This window comes from Clarias gariepinus, chromosome 14, assembly GCF_024256425.1.
Source record: "Clarias gariepinus isolate MV-2021 ecotype Netherlands chromosome 14, CGAR_prim_01v2, whole genome shotgun sequence".
In the NCBI taxonomy this organism is placed as follows: domain Eukaryota; kingdom Metazoa; phylum Chordata; class Actinopteri; order Siluriformes; family Clariidae; genus Clarias; species Clarias gariepinus.
Window position 1 is genome coordinate 10,102,961 of NC_071113.1, and position 24,870 is coordinate 10,127,830.

Below are 24,870 nucleotides of genomic sequence, written 5' to 3' on the forward strand. Positions count from 1 at the left end.
TTCTATTTTTCTTTCGGAGTTTTTCCTTGCTATCGTCACACACAGTATCTTTGTCACATAGAGTGGTTCTGCGTCAACCTAGGCGTAACAATGTTTGTTTGCGCTTTGATAAGTGTATGCTGCTATTTCTGATCAGCGTTTAAACAATAATGCAAAATAAGAACAGGCCGGATTGCATTGTTTTAGTTATGAATCATGGCAGGTGCCTCAGCATGCACCAACCAACTTTGTACATCTCAAACTCAACTCTGTTGTTTTTATGTTGTTTTAAATTTGTCCTCCTGCATCCCATAGTGTAAAATTTAGTCCAGCCTGCAAATAATTTGCCAGCTCACCAGTTGCTTTAGAGCATTTGTATGTAATTTTTTATATTTATAAAACAGAGTTATACAGAAGCTATTGAGAAAAGGCTTGTTTGTATTCATTTCTGCATCCTTTTCATGTAGGCTAGGAGTTACAGGTTATTTGCTGGTTTATTTCAGAAACGCAATTATGATGAGAAAATAAAGGTAATATGACAGCAGGTTTGGTTTTAGTTGTTTTTCACTTTGTCGTGATGATGGCTCCACTCTCTCCTCATGCAAAGTCTGCACATAATAAGAGCTTCATTACAGACATCCACTAAGTTAAAATACACAGCACACAGGATTTGCATAATATTAAGCCTTTGGCAATCTTTCTTCAGCTCAAGTTGTGTGTTGGAATTATAAAACCGAGTATGCGCTTGGTGTATGTTACACTTTTGCCTTTTTAGGGGAATAACCAGGTCCAGGCTTGTGAGTTGAACCAGATGTCGAAGCAGACGCACTTTTGGCTCTGTAGCCTTAGTTCATTACAAGCCTCCATCTGGCTTAGCCTGGGTGGGTGGAGCACGTCAGTCTTTCTTAGCAGGAAACTCTGAGTTGACCTAAAACAGAAAGTCAAGGTCCGTCTAACAGGCATATTTTGTCAGCTGCCCGCTGCAAGATTCTGAAATTGCTTCAAGAACTCGCACGGCAGGGTCGGTTTCCTCCTGAGAGACGAGCTCGTCCGTACGGGAGAACAATATGTGTATGGTTTCTTTGTTCTAACATCGTCTCATAGTCAGTGACCATGAACACACACACAAACGTTTTTTTATCTCTCAGACAGTGCCATTTGATATTTGATGATTATGCACGTTAAAGTAATAATTTCTGCGAGAGGTCGTTGAGGCTGTGAGACATTAATATGTCAGACTACTTGTAGTTCAATTCCCCTGGTGTGCGTCTGGCTGCCCTTTATAGCCTAATAACATATAATGTGTGGCTAAGCATCAAATACTGCTGTCAGAGGAGAAGACTCCATTTAGAGCACATTACTGTATAATTTCTTTCTGGCTGGAAGAGCATCATCCCACATCCACACTAGCAACTCCCTCGCTTGGACGTTGCTTCTTGTCACTTTTCTCACTTGTAGGTGTTTTTTTTTTTTTTTTTTTTTTTCCCCCAACTAAAACCAGAATTAACTACACACACTCTTGAAACCATACTATTATAACAAATTAAATAATGCCCTAATCTGTGCCAATAGTGCTAGTTTAAATACATTAACATAGCATTATTCTCAGATTCTCAAGGTGGTGCTACCTTTTATGTGGCAATTAGCAAGTTGTAATAATGCAGTTTCCCACCACGGGTTGCTTTGTGTGAAGTGGGTAGAGGAGTTTGACTGGTGTCTTTAACTACAATTCTATACTAGGCTATTGGAGGCTACTGGTTCTGTTGTACTCCAGTGAACTTTAAACATACGTGCAGCGTTTTGGACAGAGATCACATGACAGCAAAATCAGCTTAACAACAAGCTAGGCAGTAGCGAGTAGCATAGCAACTTGCTGTAGAGTTAGAAATTAATTATTTGCTAAGTTTATTTAAAAATAATCATGGATGACAGATATTTGTTTAAATAAAATTTAGCTTTTTGTTTAATTTGGAATTAAATGTTAAACTATTGTATTTGACATTATCTTGTAATATTTAAATGCTTCGCTTGGTTTTTAAGTGAAAAAGCTGATGAAAAGGAAAGGGATAACATTTAATTACTTAATTAAATTCAGTTGTGAAGTTGGTGAATTAAGCTAAGGCATAACTTTTGAGCTATGACAACTTTTTATTTTAAACGTTCGTAATCTTAAATTTTTTATAAAATTGAAAAGAATGTAATATCAAATTGGGATATTTATACACTTGTGATACTGACAGAATTGCAAAATAAAATCGGCATTGTGATAATAGTGATTTTAATTTCTAATGTACTGTATATACAGAATAAAGTGAAACCAAGTTTTTATTGCATTTTGAAGTTGAGAGCTGGAAACTGAAGTCGTGATTTATCACAAGAATTGGTCCACTGAGCCATTCAAGCCAAATGTTTCGATTTTATTCACTGAGATATTTTATTAATACTATTTAAAAAATTATTATTTTAGCAGTACATACGATGAGAAGTGTGCATTTGTGGGAATATGAGAGTACAGTTTAATATTGGACATAGTAAGAAGACATGTTGACACCCTGTGTAAAAAAACATGCCGTTTTGTGTCTCCCAAATCACTTTAAGCCACGTTACACTGCTAAAGTCTCTCATTAGCCGGGAGATGTCTAGACTTGATCCCTGACTGTGATGTTGCTGAAATCATGCTGGCAGTCTTGAAGCAAAAACAAGCCATAACTTTGCTCCTGCGGTTGTAGTTTTCTTCATCCATGCCGTTTTTGTCTGCTCTCACTTTCAAGTGCAACTAGTCACAAAATTCTTCCAGATATGGACATCTATTCGCACCTTCACTACATTCATTTTCTTGGTTCTTGGGTTTTGCGCTTCTCCCCCAGACACTACCCCTGAAGTATAGGCTTGCGTATACATTGTCCTTAATCAATTGTTCCATTTCTAAACCCATTTACACCAGAAGCGACAAGACAAGCAATAACAATTCCACACCACTTTTCAATTTCACTTGATGCAACTATTTTGCTATTAAAGTATTAAACATCTGATGCTTTCTTGTAGCGCATGGGGATATGATATTAAGATCAAGAGAACACAACACTTTAAGAACTTGGCTGCAAGTTTCACTAGGTCTTTTTTATAAAATTTCACTGAAATAAACTGATTGCATTCTAAATTGCAGTCTTTTCTTTTTAAGTCTTAAATATATGAAGTCTTTTTAAGTCTTAAATATATGAAGTGTAGCTTTTATTATCTAGCCAAAGAAAGTTACTAGCAAAACCTCACAAAAGTAAACAAATATTGCATCATGGTGTCATGAACTAACACATAATATTTTTGCCCTATTTCCCACTTTTACTTTTTTGCACTGAATAAGTAAGTAGCAAGTGCACATGTAGTAAGTGTTTTCAGGTTGTTAGTCTCAGCCCCACATGCTCTTTGTACACTTTTCTGGCCACAAGCTACAGGCTCAAAGGTTGTAGTCTGACAGATTCTCCACACTTCAGTATATTGGCACAACTAATTTAAATTCTAACAAATGAAGAGTGCATCCACAATTCCTGCCATAATAGGCTTGGGAGAACTGCTGATAGTATCGCCAGTTGCAGGTAGACATTGCAATGATTGGTATCTATCAAGTCAGATGATTTTAATCTTTGTTGGAAAACATTCCCTCTGCAATTTAATTTTAAATCCGCAAAAATAGAGAATGCTGTGTCTCGGTTTCCTTTCCCCTGTTATGTGTTCCATATAAACTTTAATAATCTGCTGTGTGATGTCAAAGCAGAGCAACTTGATGTATCTAAGTTCTACCTGTCAGGGCAGGCCAAACGGGTAAAACAACCCTGTTTGTATTTGACTGGTCTAATGCGGTTCTTAACATTGCACTGGTTTGGTCTTACCAGATGTCCACCAGCAAAATAATTTGGTTTGGAAATTACCATTCAAAATGGCAGATTAGGAAACTGGTAGAACTTGAGTGGAAGTTGGGAATAAAAAGTCTAATACTGTTATAAACAATGTTGGTAGTAAACATCTAATTTTGACAGAAAGAGGACATAAGATTGATTTCCTTATCTCCATTGTCTACCATGTCCCGACATCTGGGCTTATTAAAGTTAGATCGTACCTTGCTGTTAACATTGCCCTTGGTCTGAATTCCTCCAATCAGTTTGAACTTAAATGTTAGCAGTTAAACTGAAATAAAGGTCATATCACCTTGTCTTCGCTTTTACATCATGAACACTTGTATAAACAGTAAATGTTAAAAAAAGGAAACTATCAAGATGTCAATATACAAGAAATAAATATAAAATTTATTTAAATAAAGTACCGTAGTATAGTATTCTGCATGGAGTTTTGCATGTTCTCCCCGTGCTTGGTAAGTTTCAAGTGTGTGAAAGATGCGCTTAGGTTCAGCTAATAACTTATGCATATTTACAATCCTGATTTCAGGCAAGCATTTCTGATTTAGTTTGAGGTTATTACTTATTAACAGCTAAACACTAATGCTAGCAGCAAACAACCAGCTAAAAAAAACTGCTTCTGCTTTGTTATAACTTTATATACACATGACTCTCATAAACTGTTTGGTCACACCCTGTTCTTCTCACCTTTCTTTGCTTTGGTACACCAAACACTTTCCAATACAACAGGTGACGGTTCGCGTTTAGTTGGTTTGCCAGGTGCCAATAAACATGGAAAAGGGAGCAAAGAAGTCAACCTTCAATCTTTTGCCTAATTTGTAATTGATGTTTTGGAAAACAAGTGTTGATTGACCACCTTGCTAAACTACAGAGATGATGTTGTCTTCTGAACAACTGTCCGCTTTTGTGTAAGGGGATGGCCTGCTTTCATATTTTATTTGATCGGTGCACAAGTATGCTGGAGCACAATATTCTGATCCATGCCTGTGCATGACACATAATGTTCATTTTACACAAACGTACCAAAATTTGGGGTCAAGTGGTGCGAAAGCACCCTAAAAGCAATGCTGTAATCAATATGAGAGTTGGGTATGGAGGGGGGTGATTGCATTGATCTATGTACCTTTAATTTGCTTTAATATTTTGTAGTTTGTTTTATTCAGTTTGTTGACTGTTGCTACCTTTTGCTGTATAGAAAATTGTTTGTCTTTGCCAAAATGTTACTTTTATATATGCCAAAATATGACTTTGACTTAAGTGTTGTTTTCTGCTTCGTAATAAATGTCCAGACAACAGGTTTATCTCCATTGAGATAACGACAGGGTTTTGTTTCTTTATCCTTAGGAAGCCATTATTTGAGAAGACATTTGTTCCCATGTCCTCGTCCCTCCCACTGTTTTAGCTGTAAACACGAGAAAGGAGAATGAGTCAGCAAAAAGCCCTGAGCTAAACAATGATGTGAATCACTCAGCATGATGTCACAGTGAGAATCATTAAACATTGGGCTGAAGCTGCCCTTTAGTCATGGCAATGTAAAGGATCTGTTGCAAATTTATATACGGTGATAAATGTAGTTAATTATAGTGCTGCTGCCATGTGTTTTGAAATTAAGAAGCATGATATTTTCTAATCGAGGTAGTTGGTAAAATGTCTGTTTTTGTTAGCTTATTACAAAAAAAAATCTATGTAGTAAACAAACAATTGCTTGATATCTTTAGATTGATTTAAACCATACGTCTCAAAATCTGACATTAGCTCAGATTAATTGCAGACCACCAAGATCTGATATTAATGTTATGTTCATTTTTAAAATAAATTGAATATGAGCCTGCAAAGGAGCAGTGTGTCAGTACACAGAAAAATAAAGCTGCTTAAAGCTTAACAAAAAAATAAAAGGAAAAATTAAAGCACTTAATCACATTGTTCCAAACCTGCCTCCGGTTTCCCGATACCCTTGGAACTGAGCATCATAGGTTTCAAACCCTAACCAACACACGCGCACACACATGTATTTCAAGACTGATTTCAGTGATGAGGGAGAGGGTGTGTTTTTTGAAGTAGCACCCTTTCTTTTACGTCCAATCTAACTTGTTTTTTGTCTTTGTTTCTCTCAAACATTTTACTGTTACATTTCGTATCTTGGGGAAAGCAACAAACACCAACTAAAGTTACCTGCACTGCTTGTGTTATGTTGCAACAACAACCCTGTGAGGCAGATTTTTTTTTTTATATTGGTCCAAAACACTTTTTGTGTAAGCACCAAAGCTAACCTACAAAAATGTTTTCCTGCATGGATGACACTTCTGGCCTTCTTTTGAAAGGAAGCTCTTCGAAGAAATTTTGCCCTCAAGACTTGACAAAATGTTCACACAAGATTACTTTTCGTTTAGCATGCTGTTACGATTAAATAGGTTTGTGAGTGGCACTTAAATGTTGTGTTTTAAAGAGATCCAAATCAAGGTATTATTTTTGTAACACAATCTATGTTTAAGCTGTCCAGCAGTGTGTACTTGTTAGAACTCTGCTAGGTTTACAATTAAAATTCTGATTAGGGATTCCTGATTAACCGTTCACATGAGCACTAATGTGGTGAGATACGAGTTTACATTTTCCAAGCATCTAATCAAAACATAATGTTTCTGACAAGCAGTGTGGTTTTGCTGTCAGTGAAGTGTTTAATCTCTCTGAATTGTAACAGAACAATTTTTTTTGTCTCTGATGTTAAGCTTAGGGTAGATTTCTTGTGTTTTCTGACTAATTCCACTTTCTGTGAATTTGGCCGTTTTTTTTTTCCCCGACTGAGGTGTTCATGATGCATTTTTATTCTGATTGGGCTATGATTCCAATTATTAGCAGAATGAGGTTCCATGTAAACACTCCTTATGAAAGGACTCTGAAAGACTCTTGTTGCTATGGTTATTAAAAGACCAGTCATGTCATCGCATAACTGCGAGATGGCAGAAAACCTTAGGGTGGAAAAAGTGTGTTTAAGACCTCTCTTTGTTCAGATGTCATGCAGGTGGAATTAATAGTCATTGAAAGCTGATTAGTTTGACAGTTAAACATGTGACAAAAATACCAGTTATTAACCCCAGGAACCCCTACAATATTAAAGGAAGTAGCAGTTAAATGAACCTTTTAAAATTGCGGCGTTGCATGTTGGAAATAAAGGGATTTGTGCATGAACGCACTAAAAACCAAACACCATTGTTGGAACCCTGCAGCTCTGCTGTTTCTATAGCAACAGCAAAATAAACCGCTGCCAAGGTGGATCTGTGGACACGGGCCACGAAACAGACGACGGAATGGAAGTTATTTTTCCCTTATACGCATCTGAGCTTGGTACATTCGCTCAGGCAAGTGCCAAGAGGTCTTGCAAGCAGTTTGAAAAACATCTATTTCGTAATGTTATCACGCTGCTTTGTATCCTGTCCTGTTATTTCATCACAAACTTTCTCCAGCTAACTTCGCCTACAGCGACTGACAATATGAAGCTGTTTCATCAGAAACACAGGCATGCGTTCATGTTCCAGATACTGCTGGTGTTAACAAGCCTTTTATATTTATCATGCCTTATTTGTTATATATTTAGATGGGATTTTAATATTAACCGCTGCCAAGTTGGATCTGTGGACGCGGGCACCGAAACAGACGAGGGAATGAAAGTTATTTATTTCACCAGTTTTCCCTTATTTGCATCCGAGTATGTGATTTTTCCTACATGCCAGAATGAATGCACATAAGCCAAAAGGTTCAAGAGGTCTTTTGCATCTAATTACGGCGAGTCATTTTATGAATAACTGACAGGACAGTGTTTTTAGACCGCGCTGAGGTGCCAGGTATATTTCTGCTAGGGATGCTGCTGAGTCACGCAAACATGTGACATCCTCATAATTTCAGGTTAACATTAGGACACTGTATCTAGGTTGCCTGAGAACAGAGCAGTACATCAAGTGTTTAAAAAAAAAAAAAAAAGAGACTACTTAAAATTAGTTTGAGGCATGTTACACTTGGCGCCCATAGAAAGTTTCTAAAGGCACCATCATTAGAAGGGAGATGTCTAGGCCAGATCCCTAGCTAAAAAGAACACAATGCAATGCAACTTTTCTCTTTGTGTTCCAGGCCTTTTCATCCGTCAGCAATACATTGATTAGGGCTCCCAGTCCCAAACGCCTCATCTCTTTTATCATGTTCCTTACCTCGATTCGATACATTACCACTTACCCCAGGTGGTTATTCCCCATCGTTTCATTTGAGGCTGATGTTTATGCCAGTGCCAAGGAAAAAAAATTAGGATGCGCCAGGATTAAATCCGGGATAATAGCTGATATCACGCTTCCTTGTGTTGTAAACAAGGTTATCCTGTGTGTGTGTGTAAAGAGATAAAAACAAACAAACAAAAGTTCTAGTGGAAGCAAAATAAAGGAATAAAATCACATTTGGAAATTTTTGTTGGAATGTCTTTCCTTGCACGCTTCGTACATTTATAACCTAATCTTTATAAATTAACTTCAGAATAGGAAACGAGTTCGTCGGAGTACGGAGTGTGGTGTGGAAGTGCTCTCCGCTGGTTTGATGGATGTAACAGTCGTGGACAACTTGGCAGTCGGTAATCTCATTACAAGCTGGATTATTTGTGCTGCTGTCCGTTTGCTAAGCCGTGTGCCTATTGAACAACTTGATCTGAGCACGTGTGTGGGAATTTGTGCTTTGCTAGTAAGGCTGTAATGGTGTGGGTTATTGTATTGTTTGACATGAGACATCTTTTAGCAGACTGTCAATATTTTAGGCTGCTGCTGCGTTTGTTAAAAACTTTTTTTTAAACAAGATATATATTTTTTCCCTTTGTAGATTAACCAGAAAGGTTAGCAATATTAAATATAAATACTACTATTTAAAATCAGGTGTGTGTGTGGTATCAGATTTTACTGATTCAGGTTGAGTTTTGCCCAGCTTGCTAATCTGTGCTACTCCATTGCTGTAAAATCAGTGGCCTTACTGTGATTTTGTCAGCCTTGTGTTTTGCAGTTTTTAAAAGGACATAAAGCTTGAGTAATACGTTTCTTTTGTAACTATCAAACAAATTTCTCGGTATTGAACCAACAGTAACAATGAATGTTTCCTGTCCAGGTGTGGGCATATGTTCTAAGAAAAATTAGATTGTTTGTGGGTGCAGCCGAAACCCTGCACATTGTGTGTCGATTGGTAAGTTGTGCCGAAGAGCTTAAAGCAGGCGGGTGGGACAAAGGGGCTGCCTTCTCTGGCAGGTTCTACCACACTTTGTTCCGCAGGCTCGGTCGCAAAGTTGGCCGAGGTGAACACAGTAAATGAGACTCAGCTGAGAGCTGCAGCCTTCAGATGAAAGTCTGGATCCAGGCCCATCTGGTCTCCGTAGATCTGATTTCCAATCAGCTGAACCAGTACCGCACCAGGCATGAGCAAGAGCTGGATTTTATGCTACATTTTCAGTGTCGTACACAGGTCTATCAGATCCCTTTTTGGCTTTTTCTTTTTCCTCATGCTCACTCCTCCAGTGTGTCTGTGATGTAGATTTTTTTGGATGCTTTCAACAAAGAGGTAAAAAGGAACTTGTTTATCTTGTGAATGCAGTCGGTGGCAGGAAATTCAGTGGTGCAGTGGGACACACAGCGTGGCTGGCTGGAAGGATCACTTATTGTAAACATAACCATCACTTGTACTTCTGACAGGCAATTTGTCATGCAAAGAAACTAATATTTTTCTTCTTTTTTTCCCCCTCTCTTCTCAGGCTGCTGTTTGGAACCCTCTACCCAGCATACTACTCTTACAAAGCAGTGAAAACCAAGAATGTAAAAGAATATGTAAGTAAATACTCTGTCCTGTTTCGTCTGAATCAATCTGTCCACAGGCAATCCACACACACACACACACGCACAATTACAGCTGGAAGCATACAGTTGTGTCTGAACTGTCTTTGCATTTTGTAGCGTTACAGGTTCACTTCATTGAAACTAAGTGTTTATTTGTACCGTGCCCAAGAACAATTGCTCTCCCCTCCCCACTCATCCACCAGCCAGTTCACATTGTTTTTGTTCTCGGAACTTGCGTATTTACACTCTCCAATACAGCAGGTGGCACTATGCAACTACTTGTTTTGTGAGCCACCAGTAAACACACGAGAAGTACAATAAGGAATAAGGAAGTTAACTATTGGTCTATGCTCAATATTAATATTTTAAAAGAGCAATGCTAGTGCATGCCTTCCTACTTCATCAGCTATGGCTGTGTAGGTCAGTACTTTGTAGGCTTGATAGACTGTACACTGAGTACCACTTTTGACCACATCTTCACACTTCCCGAGCCTGGAGAGATTCTTTCTTTGATGCCCAGACTTTCTTTGAGAACCCTGACCTCAACGCCTTTGGATAAACTGGAGCAAGTTCCAAAATGAAGTAAAATGTTGGTTTTTATGGTGAAAAAAATAGAAACCAATTGATCTTGATTGTATGTCTGTATACTTTTGACCATATTACATGCATGCAAGCTGACAAAGGAGACTCATAACTTGTAGTGGAAGCTTGGTTTGTGCCAGTGGTTGTTTGAGGAGCATGTTCTCTTAGCTGGCAGTGCTTTTACGCAAGCCAACGTGTTTGTGAGGGCGGTAGCCTGTGGGCCCTGATCCGATCGACCCGGATTGACGCACACCGTGCTGATGGTTTGCGTCAGGAGTCTTCAGTGTGCTTTATCTCTGTAAAATTAACCGGTGCTGAGCAGGAATGCCAAAGCCTGACCATGGCAAATATAGCAAGGTTATAAACACTGCCTTAACACACACACTGACAGCAAGATAATTTTGCTATTTTTTTTTCTTCTAAATGAGAACTACTTAAAATGATTTGATGTTTTATTGCACGAAATACTGCACGTTTACATTTTTCGTCATGCATATACTACTCCGCTGATTGTATGTTGATGTCACAGCACTGTGTGAGTGATGCATTAATATGGTTATCTTGACATAATTGCTGTGTCCGTCTACAGGGGAATGGCATTTCCGCCTAAGCAGGAGTGATATGGCTTTAACCACACAATACCCAGGTTCATTTGCCAAACATAAAACCACTCTGACACTCATTTCACGTGTTTTCGGGATAAACAGAAAAAGAGGTATGTCTGGTCGTCGGAAGCGTAGGCAGAATAATGTCATGGTGCACTAAATATGCACTAAAATCCTAATATTGACCTCGTAAATGTGAGTGGTGACAAATGTATAAATAGTTGTGTGTGTGTGTGTATGTATGTGTGTAATATATATAGTCATAACCACCAGAAAGTCTGGCCAGTATTGCTCTCTTGGACTCCTGGCCGTGGTTATAAACCTGTGCTACAAATAACTTATTGTGAAAGAGAGCTTAACCACACTGTGGTTCAAAGGTGCTATGATGGTTTGACTCTATTAGTTGAGTAGCTTGAATGCAGCCACAAGACCACAAGCTGCAGTCATGAGCAGATACTGTCACAATGAATTATTTAATCTGTGAAAACACCTTGGAAGAAGTAGAGCACAAATATGTATCTATCCGTGCCTTTTGTAAAATGTCCAACATCTAAAAACAGCTTGTTGCTATCTAAAGCTACGTTACTTTCCAAGCCCCTCTGGTTTGATTTGAATATAGACAAATAATCTCTTGTGGAAAGCGGTTGCCCGAGGGGGTCGGATTCTCAGTGTCGTTTGGTTTTGTTTAATTTTTTTTTTTACACCAGTGTCATCTCTGTGCTTTACTGCTAAGTAGAGGCTGTTGCTTTTACCATGAGAATATTCCTGGTATAAAAGCTGTGACCCATTTTAAATTTATTTACCCGTTTCACTCATAGCTGACGTCTATGTTGATTTTAGTTTTTCATTCATTGTCGCGCTGCATTATTGTAGAATTCTGCAAGGTATTTAGTCCAGAGTTTCTGAATTTTTTTCTTTTTTCCGCCATGCACTACAGTACTCTTTCACTGATCTTTTAGTAGACTCTAAGGAATGCAACCACTCTAAGGAATAGAACATAACGCATAATTCAATTATCTTCCTTTTTTGAGTGAAACAATTAGATTCATGCAAACACAATTCCTATGTATTTATCCCAAAATATGATCATTTCAAGTGTTTGGTTTGGCTCTTGTCATTTGTAACAAGCAATTTGTTTCTTATGATTATATTACAGCACATCTCATTATTCTTGTGCAATATTGATTTATTTCCCCCTTGCTTGCAGTTTATTAGGGGTGTAATGATACACTCCAGTCACAAATCACTTTGATTCTAAGAATATTTTGCATGAAAATGATTACAAAAAAGGCAGTTTTTTTTGTCAATCATAAACAGTCGAAAGCACTGTGCATTATTATCTTTCTAAAATTACTTTTAATGTTAACAGATGTTAATATTATAATCAACTAATCGATCACAACGTACCTGCCACAAAGTCATGACTTTTGATTGTTCAGAATGAAACAGTTATAAGAGTCAAATCCGCCTTTATTTCTCTATATAATCTCCTGCTACACTAATGCACTTATACGCTGGGGCTCAGTCACCTCGGCCGGGATTGTCGGTCAGGGACATACAGTATTCTTTAAACGTTCACCGTTCAAATGTTTTATGTATGGCCAAGAGTCTCATAACTGTATTGTGCTTGAAGTCTTCTGTAAATGTCAGTTTTATGCATTAAATCACAAATTTCCTGGTCCTGGTTTGACTTGAACACCCATCATCTGCATCTGACAGAGCTCTAAAGTTGGCTAAAACGTTTGACTTCTCCAGCCAAAGTGTTTAAAAGCTCCCAGATAATTAATGTATGCCATCATGCAATGTTTGTGTGTGTGTATTATTATTATCTAAAAGAACAAAATATATTATGGGATTTGCAGATTGGGGCCTGGAATGTTCAGAACAGTAACAGAACAGTTACATTAGAAGCATAACTAAACCTATACACGAGAAGTGTTCAAATCCATTCCTGGAGGGCCAGGGTCCAGCAAATGTGTGTTTTTTTTTTTTTTGTTTTGTTTTTTTTTAAGACGGGTGATTCAACAATCTGTTAATTGCCAGGTTTAGTTGATTTGAGCATTCAGAATATACGCCATGCAAGTCGCATAATCTTATATTTTGCGTCGCATTGTATTGTTACGTGCCTAAAATTTACCTTGTTGATGCAATGTTCTGGAACAGATAAGTGCCCCCACCCCTAACCATTATGGCTTCATAACCAGTGTTGCAAAATTCTTATGTAATATTAATTTGCCATAATGTCCAGTGATGTTCACTTTCATTACATCATGTAGAGTCTAGTGATTGGGAATTGGTTTAGTTATGTATTGTGGTTCTTTTGTGTAATAATTCATGTACCCGAACGCTGACTCTAAAAATTTTTTTTTTTGGTAAATTAATTTATGTATACATGTTTGCATTTGGTAAAACGTTGGCATTAGTCTGTAATAATTTTAGTGCATTCTTATTTATTCCCACATTAGCAACCAGCACAGTGTTCATTTAGAATTGTGTAAAAAAAAAAAAAAAAAAGTATATAATATTGTGATAAGTACAGAATTGTGATACTAACAGAATCGTAATACAAATCAAATCAGCACCTCAGATAATGTAAAATCATGTCGGAGGTCCCTGGTGTTTCCCATCCGTGGTAGAGATAATTACGTTTTTATTGCCTTAGTGAAATAGGATACATGACAGTATAAGGATATTAAATTCATTTCAACATTTCTTAATTAAACCATTTAATTAATTTATGGCAATAAAATGTTTTCCTTTCTTGCTAAACATACTTTGAAGCATCTTTAATTAGTCCTAGTGATGCGTGGACCCAATTTGAGCAATACTCTATAGTCTAAAGGCCATTACACATGAACGGGAGACGAGTCTGGACCTACTTTAGTGCTGAGCTAAGCTGGATTTCTGTGCATAGCTGTGCTTCTTTCTGTGATTCTGCTGCATGTGAGCTTAATTACAGCCAAACTAAATGTCCATGGTTTAAAAAAAAAAAAAAAAAAAAAAAAGTTTATTTTCCACCCACAGGGTTTTTCTGGGACACCATAAAAACATTGTGCAAGATTGTTGTCGGCGAGAGGCATTGCTCAGTCTTGCTGAATGAGCTTAAAAATGGGATAGGAATGTTCATAGTGACGCTCTGATTCACTCTGCAGTTTGTGTGTTTCTGTTTTGGTTACCACTTTAAACAGTATACAGGTGGTGCACGCACATCATTCTAAGTTATGAGGAAAAACCTGAGCAGTGTGCAGATACCAAGACAAATCTGATTATTCTCCAAGTCACCAAGACCGATCTCTTTCAACGGTTGTCACATTTGCTTGTGTATCAGTTGCCATAGTAAAAGTCATAAATTTAAAAATATTAGATGCTGAAATTAATTCTAAAAGACCTCTAAAGGTCAGATTTGTCCCCCACTGATGTTGTGTAGTCATATGTTTGTGTTGTTGGAGTGTGTGTACGCTGCTTCTATCACAAAGGGAACTACTATAGCGACGCGCATGTCTTCTTATTGATTTGATACTGTATGATGCGTATACAGTCTACATTTCTCTTTTCTTGTAACTTACTTTGTCGTCTCTCATTGCAAATATAGACGTTAAGATTTAAAACCACATAATGTAGCTTCATCCTCTAGGATCCTTTTCCTCATCTTCACACTGATGAAAAATTCTTCCACACAAGTCTGTTATACCAAAAGCACCCCCCCCCCCCTAATTTTACTGGTCACATGCAACATTGCCAAATTAGCAGAGTTGGGGGTGGGTGGGGAAGCAACTTTCAGTTACAGATGTTTATGCGATTCCCTAAAATGTTATATGTTCAAATGGAAAGTACATTTCGGTAAACGTCGGCCGGGTTTAACTGGCCCTGGAAAACGGAATAAAGAGCATTCTACCACAAAATCAGTTTTTTTTTTTTAACTCCTCAAACACGTCCTGACTGCGGTCGTGCTTGTCTTTGAGAGCAGACTGAATGGCAGACCAATAATTCAGGGACTCTCTTCAAATAGTATCCAAAATAGCTCAGACAAATTATGCTTTGTGCATAGGTTTTTTTTCTTTTTTCTTTCTTTCTTCTCAGGGTTGTTGCTAGAATGCCGATTTCTTCAGAAATCCAAAGGCAGTTTAGCAGAAGCTCAGGTCTTCGCACTTTAACCTAGGGTTCTCTTCATGCGTTAGTCTTTTCATTTGTTTGTGTCAAAAGTAAAGCATGTTTCCTGATTCATACTCAGCTTTAACAGACTGTAGTGTTTGTACTTAAATGCTAGCTGCAGAGCTGTTTCCAAGCCTGGATTTTAGAGGAGCCGTCAGTGCGAGTCCTCAGGCGGGGTTGGAGAGGAAAGGAATGCTTGTGTTGGAATCGGGCCACAGCTGCAGCTCTTGAGCACTGTTCTCTCACGTTCCCCCTCCTGTAAGGTAGAGTCCTCTGCTTCTGCTTACATCCCGCATAACTCTGTAATGAAAGCCGGGTAATTGCTGACTGGTGAATGTCCGGAGGATTACGACGAGGGCGGGGGGAAGGCCCCTAGACCTAATTGAGGTCATATTTTTTATTGCTGCTGTTAGCAGTGGAAAGGAGGCTAGACTTTTTTTTTTTTTTTTTTTTTAACATGCCTGCACGATGGCAGCTGATTTCAATTGATCGTTCGTCACGACCACACAACAGCAAGTCCCTCAGGCTGATGCAATAGATTGATCGTTCTCAAACCCAGAGCAGGTTCACGAGGAGGTCAGCAATTAAATGTGATGCCACCTGTCAGGCTTGTGATGCGGCCTTCTATAGATTCATTTTACTTTGTTCAGCCGAGCTGAAAATATCACCTAATACTTCGGCGAGGCTCAGCCCAAGGCTGGGGGGAGTCACATGATCGTCTGTGCTACCTTTTGAAATTGAAATGCTAAGGAGCTCCGTGAAAGCCTGCTGCCGCTGCTCTGAGCCGAGACAAGGTACGCAAGGCAGAGCATACAAAACAGGCTCTGTCGCACAGAAAAAGGGAGAGCGAAAAAGACACTGAGTGGGACTGACAAGGACGGAGAGAAAATGAATGAGAGAAGAGAACAGGGATGGAAATTAAAGTCACGGCCGTAATGATTTTCTGTTACACTTGACTGTGTTCCATCTCGTGCCAGGAAGAGACGTGTGATTGGATTTGCGTTAGGAAGCCACTCTGCGTGATTAGGCGTTTGCCCACACTGAATGTAAAAGAGCTTGTAAGCAAGCCAGGTTTTTAATGTTCTAAAACTTGGACTCCACTACTGTGATGGCTGCAATTCGCAGATGTGACGAGTTGTGAATTAATTCTGTGTCAAGGCAGAAGGTCACGTCTTTAGTGACTTCATCTACACAAGTGTACATGTTGGCGTTTAGCCATACAGTAACCAGAAAAATCTTAGCGCTGTAGCATTTAAAGGTGCAATAGTTTTAATTTTTTCTAACTTCCACATAAAAAATATATATATATTTTTGAATTGTTTTTTTGTTTTTTTAACGTGTGCATTCTGGATCTTTTCTTGGACTTTGTTTTTAACACATTCCTTTTTAACACAGGTTCGCTGGATGATGTATTGGATCGTGTTTGCACTTTACACAGTAGCAGAAACCATCTCAGACCTCACTGTTGCCTGGTAAGACTGACAGCTCACTGATCACCCATATTAATCTCACCTGAGATTTTAGCTTTTCATTTCCGATTGCATGTGATTGGTGCATCAAACCAAACAAATAAGTCTGTCTGTCGTCCCAGCTGAAGGTGTGCACCAAGACAATCTCGCTTTAATGAAATTAAGTTGCCTTTTTAATTTTAAACCTGTCTGTAGGAATACACACTGTAATGTGTGTAATTATTTTGTCTGATTAATAAGATGCAATTTGTGTCTCTGTATCTCTGTGTATGAAGGTTTCCCCTGTATTATGAAATAAAGATTGCCTGTGTGATCTGGCTCGTGTCTCCCTACACTAGAGGAGCCAGTGTAATCTACAGAAAGGTCCTACATCCCCTGCTGACGTCGAAAGAAAGGGTAATGATGCCTCGAATTTACCTTCATAGCTCCCACTAATGGCTTATTTCCTGTATATTAGGGTTCATCATTAGATATTCATTTAGATTAACGATATTTGAACTTGGTATAGTTGTAAATCCTGCTTTAGATCTTAACAGACTTAGCACAGTGTAGTGTTTCTCATACACTGTACTTCACAGCAGGAATGCAATTATGTTTCATAGTTGGCTTCCTGTTGGTGTGAAAATGATGTCTGCAATTAGACGACAGTATTTACTAATGTACTTCTGCTTCATGCGTCCCTTAATACACAATGTGAGTTAGTCCTTAAAGCCACTATATACAGGTTCATCTCAATGAATTAGAAAATCATCGCAAGTACATTTATTTCAGTAAGTGAAACTCGTATGTTACATACAGACTGATATATTTCAATTACAGCTAACGGTTATTAACGAATATTAGAATATTAAGACCAATTTTAAAAGGATAAGATTTTTAACACAAAAGTGTTGAATTACTGAAAAGTATAAACATGTACAGCACTCCCTTTGCATAAATAACTGCAGCAATGCGGTGTGGATTGGAGGCGATCAGTCTGTGGCGCCCAGGTTGCTCTCATCAGTTTTCGTCTCTTCTGCGTTGTTTGGTCTGGTGTTTCGCATTTTCCTCTTTACAATCCGCATATATTCTCTATGGGGTATAGGTTGGGCGAGTTTGCTGGCCAATCAATTGCAGGGACACCGTGGTCCTAAATTTATTAGTATTTTAGTACTTTTGGCAGTGTGGGCAGGTGCCAAGCATCTCCATAAAGCTTGTCTGCAGAGGAAAGAAAGAAATGCTCTAAAAGTTCCTTTTACTGGTAGGTAGTCAGCACTGACCTTGGACCTGATGAAACACAGTGGACCAACACCAGCAGTTGATATGGCTCTCCAAACCACCAATGACTGTGCAAACATTACGCTGGACCTCAAGCAACTTGGATTCTGTGCTTTTCCTCTCTTCCTTTAGACTTTTGGACCTTTATATCCAAATGAAATGCAAAATGTATTTTTATCTAAAAAGAGGAATTTGGCTCACTGAGTAAAAGTCCTTTTTGTCCTTTTGGAAGACACCTCTGGTTCAAAGAGTGGCTTGACACAAGGAATGCAGCAGTTGTAGCCCATGTCCTGGATAATCTCCCCAAATTCTTACATAGACTTTGTTTTACAATCCTCTCAGGGTTGCTTGTGCACCCTTCTTTTTAACCACATTTGTTTTCATTCAACTTTCCATTAATCTGCTTGGATATGGCACACTCTGAACAGCCAGTCTACCGACGCAGACTGATAGACCATTTAAAGGCTTAGGAAACCTTTGCAGGTGTTTTAAGTTAATTAGCTGATTTGAGTGTGATGCAATGAGTTTCCAATATTTAACTTTTTTTTGGTTTTTTTTGACAATATTCTAATTTTTTGAGATACTGAATTTTAAGTTTTCATTAGCTGTAAGCCATAATGTTCAAAATTAAACAAACACTTGACATATATTAGTTTATCTAAAATGAATCTATATAATGTTTCACTTTTTGAATTTAAGTAAATCAACTTGTCAATGAGTTAATTTATTAAGATGCACCTGTGTATAATAAATTAACCATCAGTGTAAGAGTTGTATATATTAAACACACACATGCATGTTTTATGTAATATTTTTCTATATTTTTTATACCTGCCAAGGTATTTTCGTCTGCCGCACTGTTCCGTATCCACTCGTCCGAACCTCTAACCTTCACTTTGTTTTATTTAAAGGAAATCGACGACTACATCGTTCAAGCTAAGGAGCGCAGCTATGAAACAATGCTTCACTTCGGCAAGCAGGGCCTAAGTATAGCAGCTACCGCAGCTGTCTCTGCAGCTGTCAAGGCAAGTGACGAACTGCATGACCGTGTGGGTGTGTGTGCGCTCATGTGCACTTTAGCTCTTGTCACGGGTTGTCTTTGTGTAAACGTATCTGGGGTTTTTATGGATGTACATATTAGTTGGCCACTCTTCACCCTTTTGGGCTTTGGTTATACTATTTATGCTTTGTAGTGTTACCTCTTGTTATAAAATTTTAGATCACACCATGCCAGTTTAATAATCACCTAATGTATTGGTTAAAATTAGCATGCAGCATTAGCATCAGGTTTACCAATTTTTCTAAACAGAGGATGATGGTCCAGTAAGGAACAGGATATTGTTAATTCCCATGTTGTCTAAGCATTATAATATTTTTCTTTGTCCTGCTCTTCTTCGTCCATTTTTTTCACCATGCTCATCTTTACCTTTTTGGATCCTAACCTTTGTTTCGATCTCTCTCTCTCTTTTCACCTTTTACTGACATACTATCCTACAGGAACTTCTTCCCTGCTCTCTCCTTTGGAGGTAAATGGAATCCAGCCTACAGCATGGGAGAAGAATTTGGCTTTTTTGTTTTAATTCTCTTACCTGAAAGAATTTTTAAGCTGATTCTCACATACAGTGTTAACCACTAATGAGTTCTCCCATCACAGCACAATTTACATCTGCCCAGTAAAGCCCATCTTTCATGTGGTCTCACAAAATTACACTAGCAGTGGGTCTTCATTTTTGTAGCACATTTAGATTTTCATAGGTTCATCCACACGCATGCATGTTTATTCGGTGCATTTGTGACTGTCTTGCAATCATGTCATGCTCAGCAAAGGACAGCGTGTAACGTTTATGATCATGTTTGCTCTCTTCAGGGCCAGGGTGCCATCACAGAGAAGCTGAGAAGTTTCAGCATGGCCGACCTCACCCAGATCCCACAGGACGATGGGGGCAGCGAGCACTACCAGTCGTACTCCAGCAACAATCCAGCCAGAAGAGCAATAGGCTCCAGCCAGCACGACGGACCCGGTATGGTTATCTCGGCTTACTATAAAATGCCAGCTTAATGATTAACGTGCCCCTCTCCAAACAAAGCCCTGTGTTAGTTCTCTGGTTCAAAGCACCGTGTGGTATTGTTTGCCCCCATGTTGGTGGTCCACACTTTCTGCTGCCTTGAGGATTAATTACTGCCACCTCTGTAGGTGGCAAATATGAGTTCATGTCTAGCTCAAATAAGTCCCAGCCTCGTCTAGCGTGACTGAGAACTCTCTCTCTCTGCGGAATGTAAAAAGCCCACAACGGTCTTACAGCGGCTATTCAGACCACATCCAACGAGCTCATTGTTATCCGCTCTTAGCAATAGAACGGATTTCATATTTGTCTCAAGCAGTAGAGGATAATAAAGCAGAGAAAGAAAGCTTGACGGTTTCCGTGCGAATTTGCATTGGGGGGGTAGGGGCGCCGTGAGCCGTCGTCTGTGCAGAATACCTAATGCACTCTATCTCAGTATGCTAATGCGCCAGTCAGATTTGAAATTCCACCGGCATCCAGGTCATTTTCATCTCGTTGGCAATGAAACCGAAATAAAGCAAGACACTTAAAAATGCCACTGTTGGAAAGAGAAGGTTTGTCTGCTGATGAACCTTTAATTGTAAGATAATTTTTATGCCATTTCATTTATTACATTCAGAAAGATGACAGAAGAGAAACTACTATGCCTATGCCTACACAGCCTACTGTGTCGTTCAGTCAACACTCATTAAGAGCACTGTTTTCTGGTGGTTATAAAGGAATGAGGTCAGCTGAGGGAACACCGTTAAACTGGCAAGTGGCTCTCTTTGTTCTTCGCTCCCGCTGCCCATACTCGTCCCTCCTCCCTTTCCTGCAGTCAGTCACATTCCTCAGTCATATGAGGCCTGAGGTGTTGTGACCGTTCAAGGATAAATACCACCACGTGGTATTGGATTAAAGACTTCACAGTACGGCACTAACGTTACAGAACATAATGTGTGAGAAGTATCTATTTTCATTCTGATTATTCTGCAGCTTGCAATCGACATCGTTTTTGTTGTTTGTTTTTTCCCCTCCTCATAATCGCTCTACTGCATCTAAAGTGTTCTTATAGAGCCAGTAATTACAGACCTCATGACTAGGTTGTGTATTTCCTTGAGCCCGAAAAGCAAAAAATAGCTATGCAAAATGGACAATGTGTCTACCATAGTCAGAGGAAGTTGTTCTGGTTCACTAATGGAAAACATTTGTTAGGGTCTGCAGTCAAACAAAGGAAGCTGAAAAACCAGACTGTGGTAGGTGCTGTATCTCTTCTGCCCCCATGTGGTCAAATATGACTGACAAAAACAGATCAATATAATCTGAACTGCCTGCTTGCTAGCTTTGCTGTAAAATTTGCATCTTACGGTGTAATATGAGCAGGGTGTCCGAGGCTGCAACGACGTGACTATGCCGGACTTGGCTTGCGGCACACTGGCACAGACTGGTGCTCCAGGGTCTTGATTCGCACTCGGAGAAAGCAGTGCCAAGAGCAGCCAAAGCCTAGAACAAAGGGCACTCTCTTTCTTGTTTTTTTTTTTTCTTTTCTTTCTGCGACACTATTTGCTTCTGCTGTTGCCTTCTGTATTTCTGTACTGTGTGTTAACAGACTTTAACTGCATTTTGTATTTCTCCACCCTAGATTATTACGAGGACCCTGAGGATGACCGGGGCGATGACGATGAGGTTGTGTTCTCTGAAGATGAAGCCGTAACGCAACGCGGCATCAGGCGATCTCAAAGCACCAAAGTCTCACGTACCAGGCTTCGCAAAGATGTACGTGTGTTTTAACAGATACTGTTACAATATGGAATTAAATTACTCAGCCATGTTTTGAGACCTACAAGAAACATGCATACACACAGCTCTTAGACCAGGTGATCTAGATTAGCATCACAAGTAAACAACTTGCTCCAAATACCAACAGTGCAATTTTTTTATAAATATTTATATACACTATAAATATATATATACACTGTATATGTGTATATATATATATATATATATATATATATATATATATATATATATATATATATATATATATATTTATTTATTTCTGTGTTTAGAGCACATGCGAAAAAGAAACATACTTTCTTACGGGAAAGTCTGTATTATCAATATTTTTCCCGGACGAGCAAATGTTCATGAATCACTTTGACACAATGTGGAAAAGTCCCATTTAATCACGTGTTTATTGGTATTTTAAGGAACAATTCTTGTTGAAATCATTAATGGGCAAGTGTCAGGCATTGCATTATAAAGTATAAGAGCTTCAGAATCCAAGTGCAGGCAGTTTGCCACAGAAGGAGGGTGGGGTGTTTCTCATAGGGATTTATAAAAGCAGGATTTTATAATGAATGTAAAAAAAATTATCTTGTCTAGTTTTTCTTTTCTTTTAATTTTTTTAAAGAACTACCATGAGTTCAATTGAAAAATATTTTCCTGACATTGCTAGTGGCTTTACCCTTCTACCACATGTTCTTCCACACGTGTAGATTATAAGCGCAGGTAAATTCTTCAGTAAAGGAAAGACCACTGTTTGTAACTTAGTCATGTATGTATGTTTTATGTCGCAGCCTCGTTACGGATCTCTGAAGATTAAAGGTAGACGGAGGCCAGCACTGAACACCTCGACATTCAACACTGACCAGTGACTACTGATCTTGGAGAGTTTTATCTACAGAACCCTAATGAGTGTTAATATTCTCCTCTCCTCTTTTAGTGGCGCGGGTTCTTTCATCGTTCACAGCAAAACTTAGATTTTTAATACAGCACCAACACTATTTATTTCTAAACTCGGAGCGATCCAAACGACACAAGCTTGTACATTTGCAAGAATGTTGTGAGAGAAAATGTAGTGTGAGGATTTTGTGCTTAATGTAGGTGATGTTTTCATAGAGGCAGACGCTGTGACCTCTTCTGAATTTGATATTCAGTTAGGTTTTTAGTATTTTTCAATTGTATTTACTGTGTTTAAGTGTTAAAGCTAAAGGTGTATTCCTTTGGAGGTGGGTTTTTTTTACTTTTGAGTCATTTAATGTTTCTTATGCTGCCTTATGTTTTTATGATAATTTTATCATTTTATCCCCCCCCCCGAAAGGATTCTTACATTAGCTGAATTATTGTAATACCAACGCACTTCAATGTCATCAGACCAAAAGTGCCTCTATCCCTTAAAGAAAAAAATTAAAACAGTGAAAAGATGTAAAGTAATTATGATAAATATGTATGATTTTATCCAGGTTGTATAAAGCCGTTTTTGTTTTGTTTTTGCACATTTTAAAACTTTAACATGTCATCTCAATGCAGAAGGTATTCTTGACTGGGAAAAGGATCACATGCTGTAACTTCATACCAAAGAGATATAATCCACTACATCTGGTGGAGGTTAAATATAGTTTAAGTTGTGTGAATGCTCCACTCAAAATTCATGTCCTGGTGTGACTGAATAAAGTTTATGCGTTTGCAATTGAACCCTGAACACGTCATTGTCCTGAATCTGATCTGTAAAGGCCGAGTGTGTGTAATCTTGCCTCCATGGTGCAGCAGATGTCATGCTGATCTGTGTGCAGTGGAGAGACTCATGATGCGATTAGTATTAATGGAGGGATTTAACAGAATCCAGGCATCAGATCAGCACTAGCTCAGAGCTTCAGAGGCACACTGACAGGAAGATCTGTCTGCAGGGCCTCTGTACTTCCCTCTGGACCTGCACACAACTGCTGCTGCCTGATGAGGATTAATAACCACACAGCGGAGACATCTGCGTTCTCCTGACCGTCGCAGATTACTGAACCATGTGGTGAATACTATGGGATCACTGTTACTCTGGGTCTGTAGATGTTTGGAAGCAACTCATGAATACACATGAAAATTAATTAGTATTTTTAGGATGATGTACTTTAATATGTTAATTTGAAAGCTTAAGGGTTGACCGAAAGGTGCTTTTTTACCCTGAATTGAATAATAAGAATAATACCCTGACTGGAATAAAACTGCGTAATTATAATATCGTAAGATGTCTTACTGCCGACATAATGCAGATTTTCTCAGTCATTGCCTACCCTGGGTCGCAGGGACCTGGATTCTTTCCTAGGAGACATAGGGCACGAGGCGCTGGACAGGGTGCCAATCCATGCAAACTTATTCAATGTTTTTAACTTCCAAATTAACTTTATTCAGGTTATTCAGCTGTATATGTAGGCCAGGGGAGAACCAGAGAAAAACAAAAAACATGAAATCTGTTTCTCTTGCTTGCTCGCTTACTTGCTGAGTAGTCGTGTGTGTGTGTGTGTGTGTGTGTGTGTGTGCGCGCAACTAGACATAAAAGGTAGTCCACAAGCGAGCAGTTTTTGTGCATAGCATGAAATACTATCCTCTTGGTACCCTTGGTACAGGCTTTATGTTGTGCTTAAATTAAGTTGAAATTTCCCCCCTTTTGACCACTAGAGGGCAGTCTTTACCTGTTTAAGAAATCCTTTACCTGTTTCAGCGCCATTATTCGACCATTTATTTATTTAAATTGGTTACATTTTAAATTGTTCAGTTCATATCTCATGTAAATATGCTGCACAAATGTCCATAATGGACAAAAAAAAAAAATCCTGAAATTTTGCCTTCTATTTCTGAACACCTGACTCAGGTGTGTGTGTGTGTGTTAAACATCCCATTTCAGATTAAATCCCCCTTTACAGATATCACAACCTCCACCTCTCTGGAAAGGGCTTTCCTCTAGATGTTCAGGTATTTACGTTTAGGTGGTTTAAGTTCATGTTCATGTCCAGTGTGGTTGAGGTCAGAGCTCTGGTGCAAGATCTGTGAAGGGATCTACACTAACCTCAGCACAGCATGGAGCAGAGATTCTGCACAGGACATCGTGGTGCTGAAACAGGTTTACCTCGAGGAAAGAAAAAGCTACTCAATTCTACAGAATGCAAAAAATATTAGAGACAATTGTGACAGACGGTTATAAAAGAACAAGTGTGGGGAAAATGTATCATTCCCATTTGTTTCCACTAGAT

The 24,870-nt window shown here is 38.7% G+C and overlaps 1 protein-coding gene across 1 annotated transcript in view; it reads left to right on the plus strand.

Moving 5' to 3' along the window:
* reep3b (receptor accessory protein 3b) overlaps positions 1-23,323 on the plus strand; it is a 29,372-nt gene extending 6,049 nt beyond the window's left edge. The window contains exons 2-8 of the mRNA XM_053512050.1: positions 9,658-9,730; positions 16,474-16,550; positions 16,823-16,943; positions 18,716-18,829; positions 19,672-19,825; positions 21,489-21,622; positions 22,426-23,323. Coding sequence (XP_053368025.1) covers positions 9,658-9,730; positions 16,474-16,550; positions 16,823-16,943; positions 18,716-18,829; positions 19,672-19,825; positions 21,489-21,622; positions 22,426-22,503 — 751 coding nt within the window. The 3' untranslated portion in view covers positions 22,504-23,323. The remainder of the gene's footprint in view (positions 1-9,657; positions 9,731-16,473; positions 16,551-16,822; positions 16,944-18,715; positions 18,830-19,671; positions 19,826-21,488; positions 21,623-22,425) is intronic.
* The last annotated feature ends 1,547 nt before the right edge of the window (positions 23,324-24,870 follow it).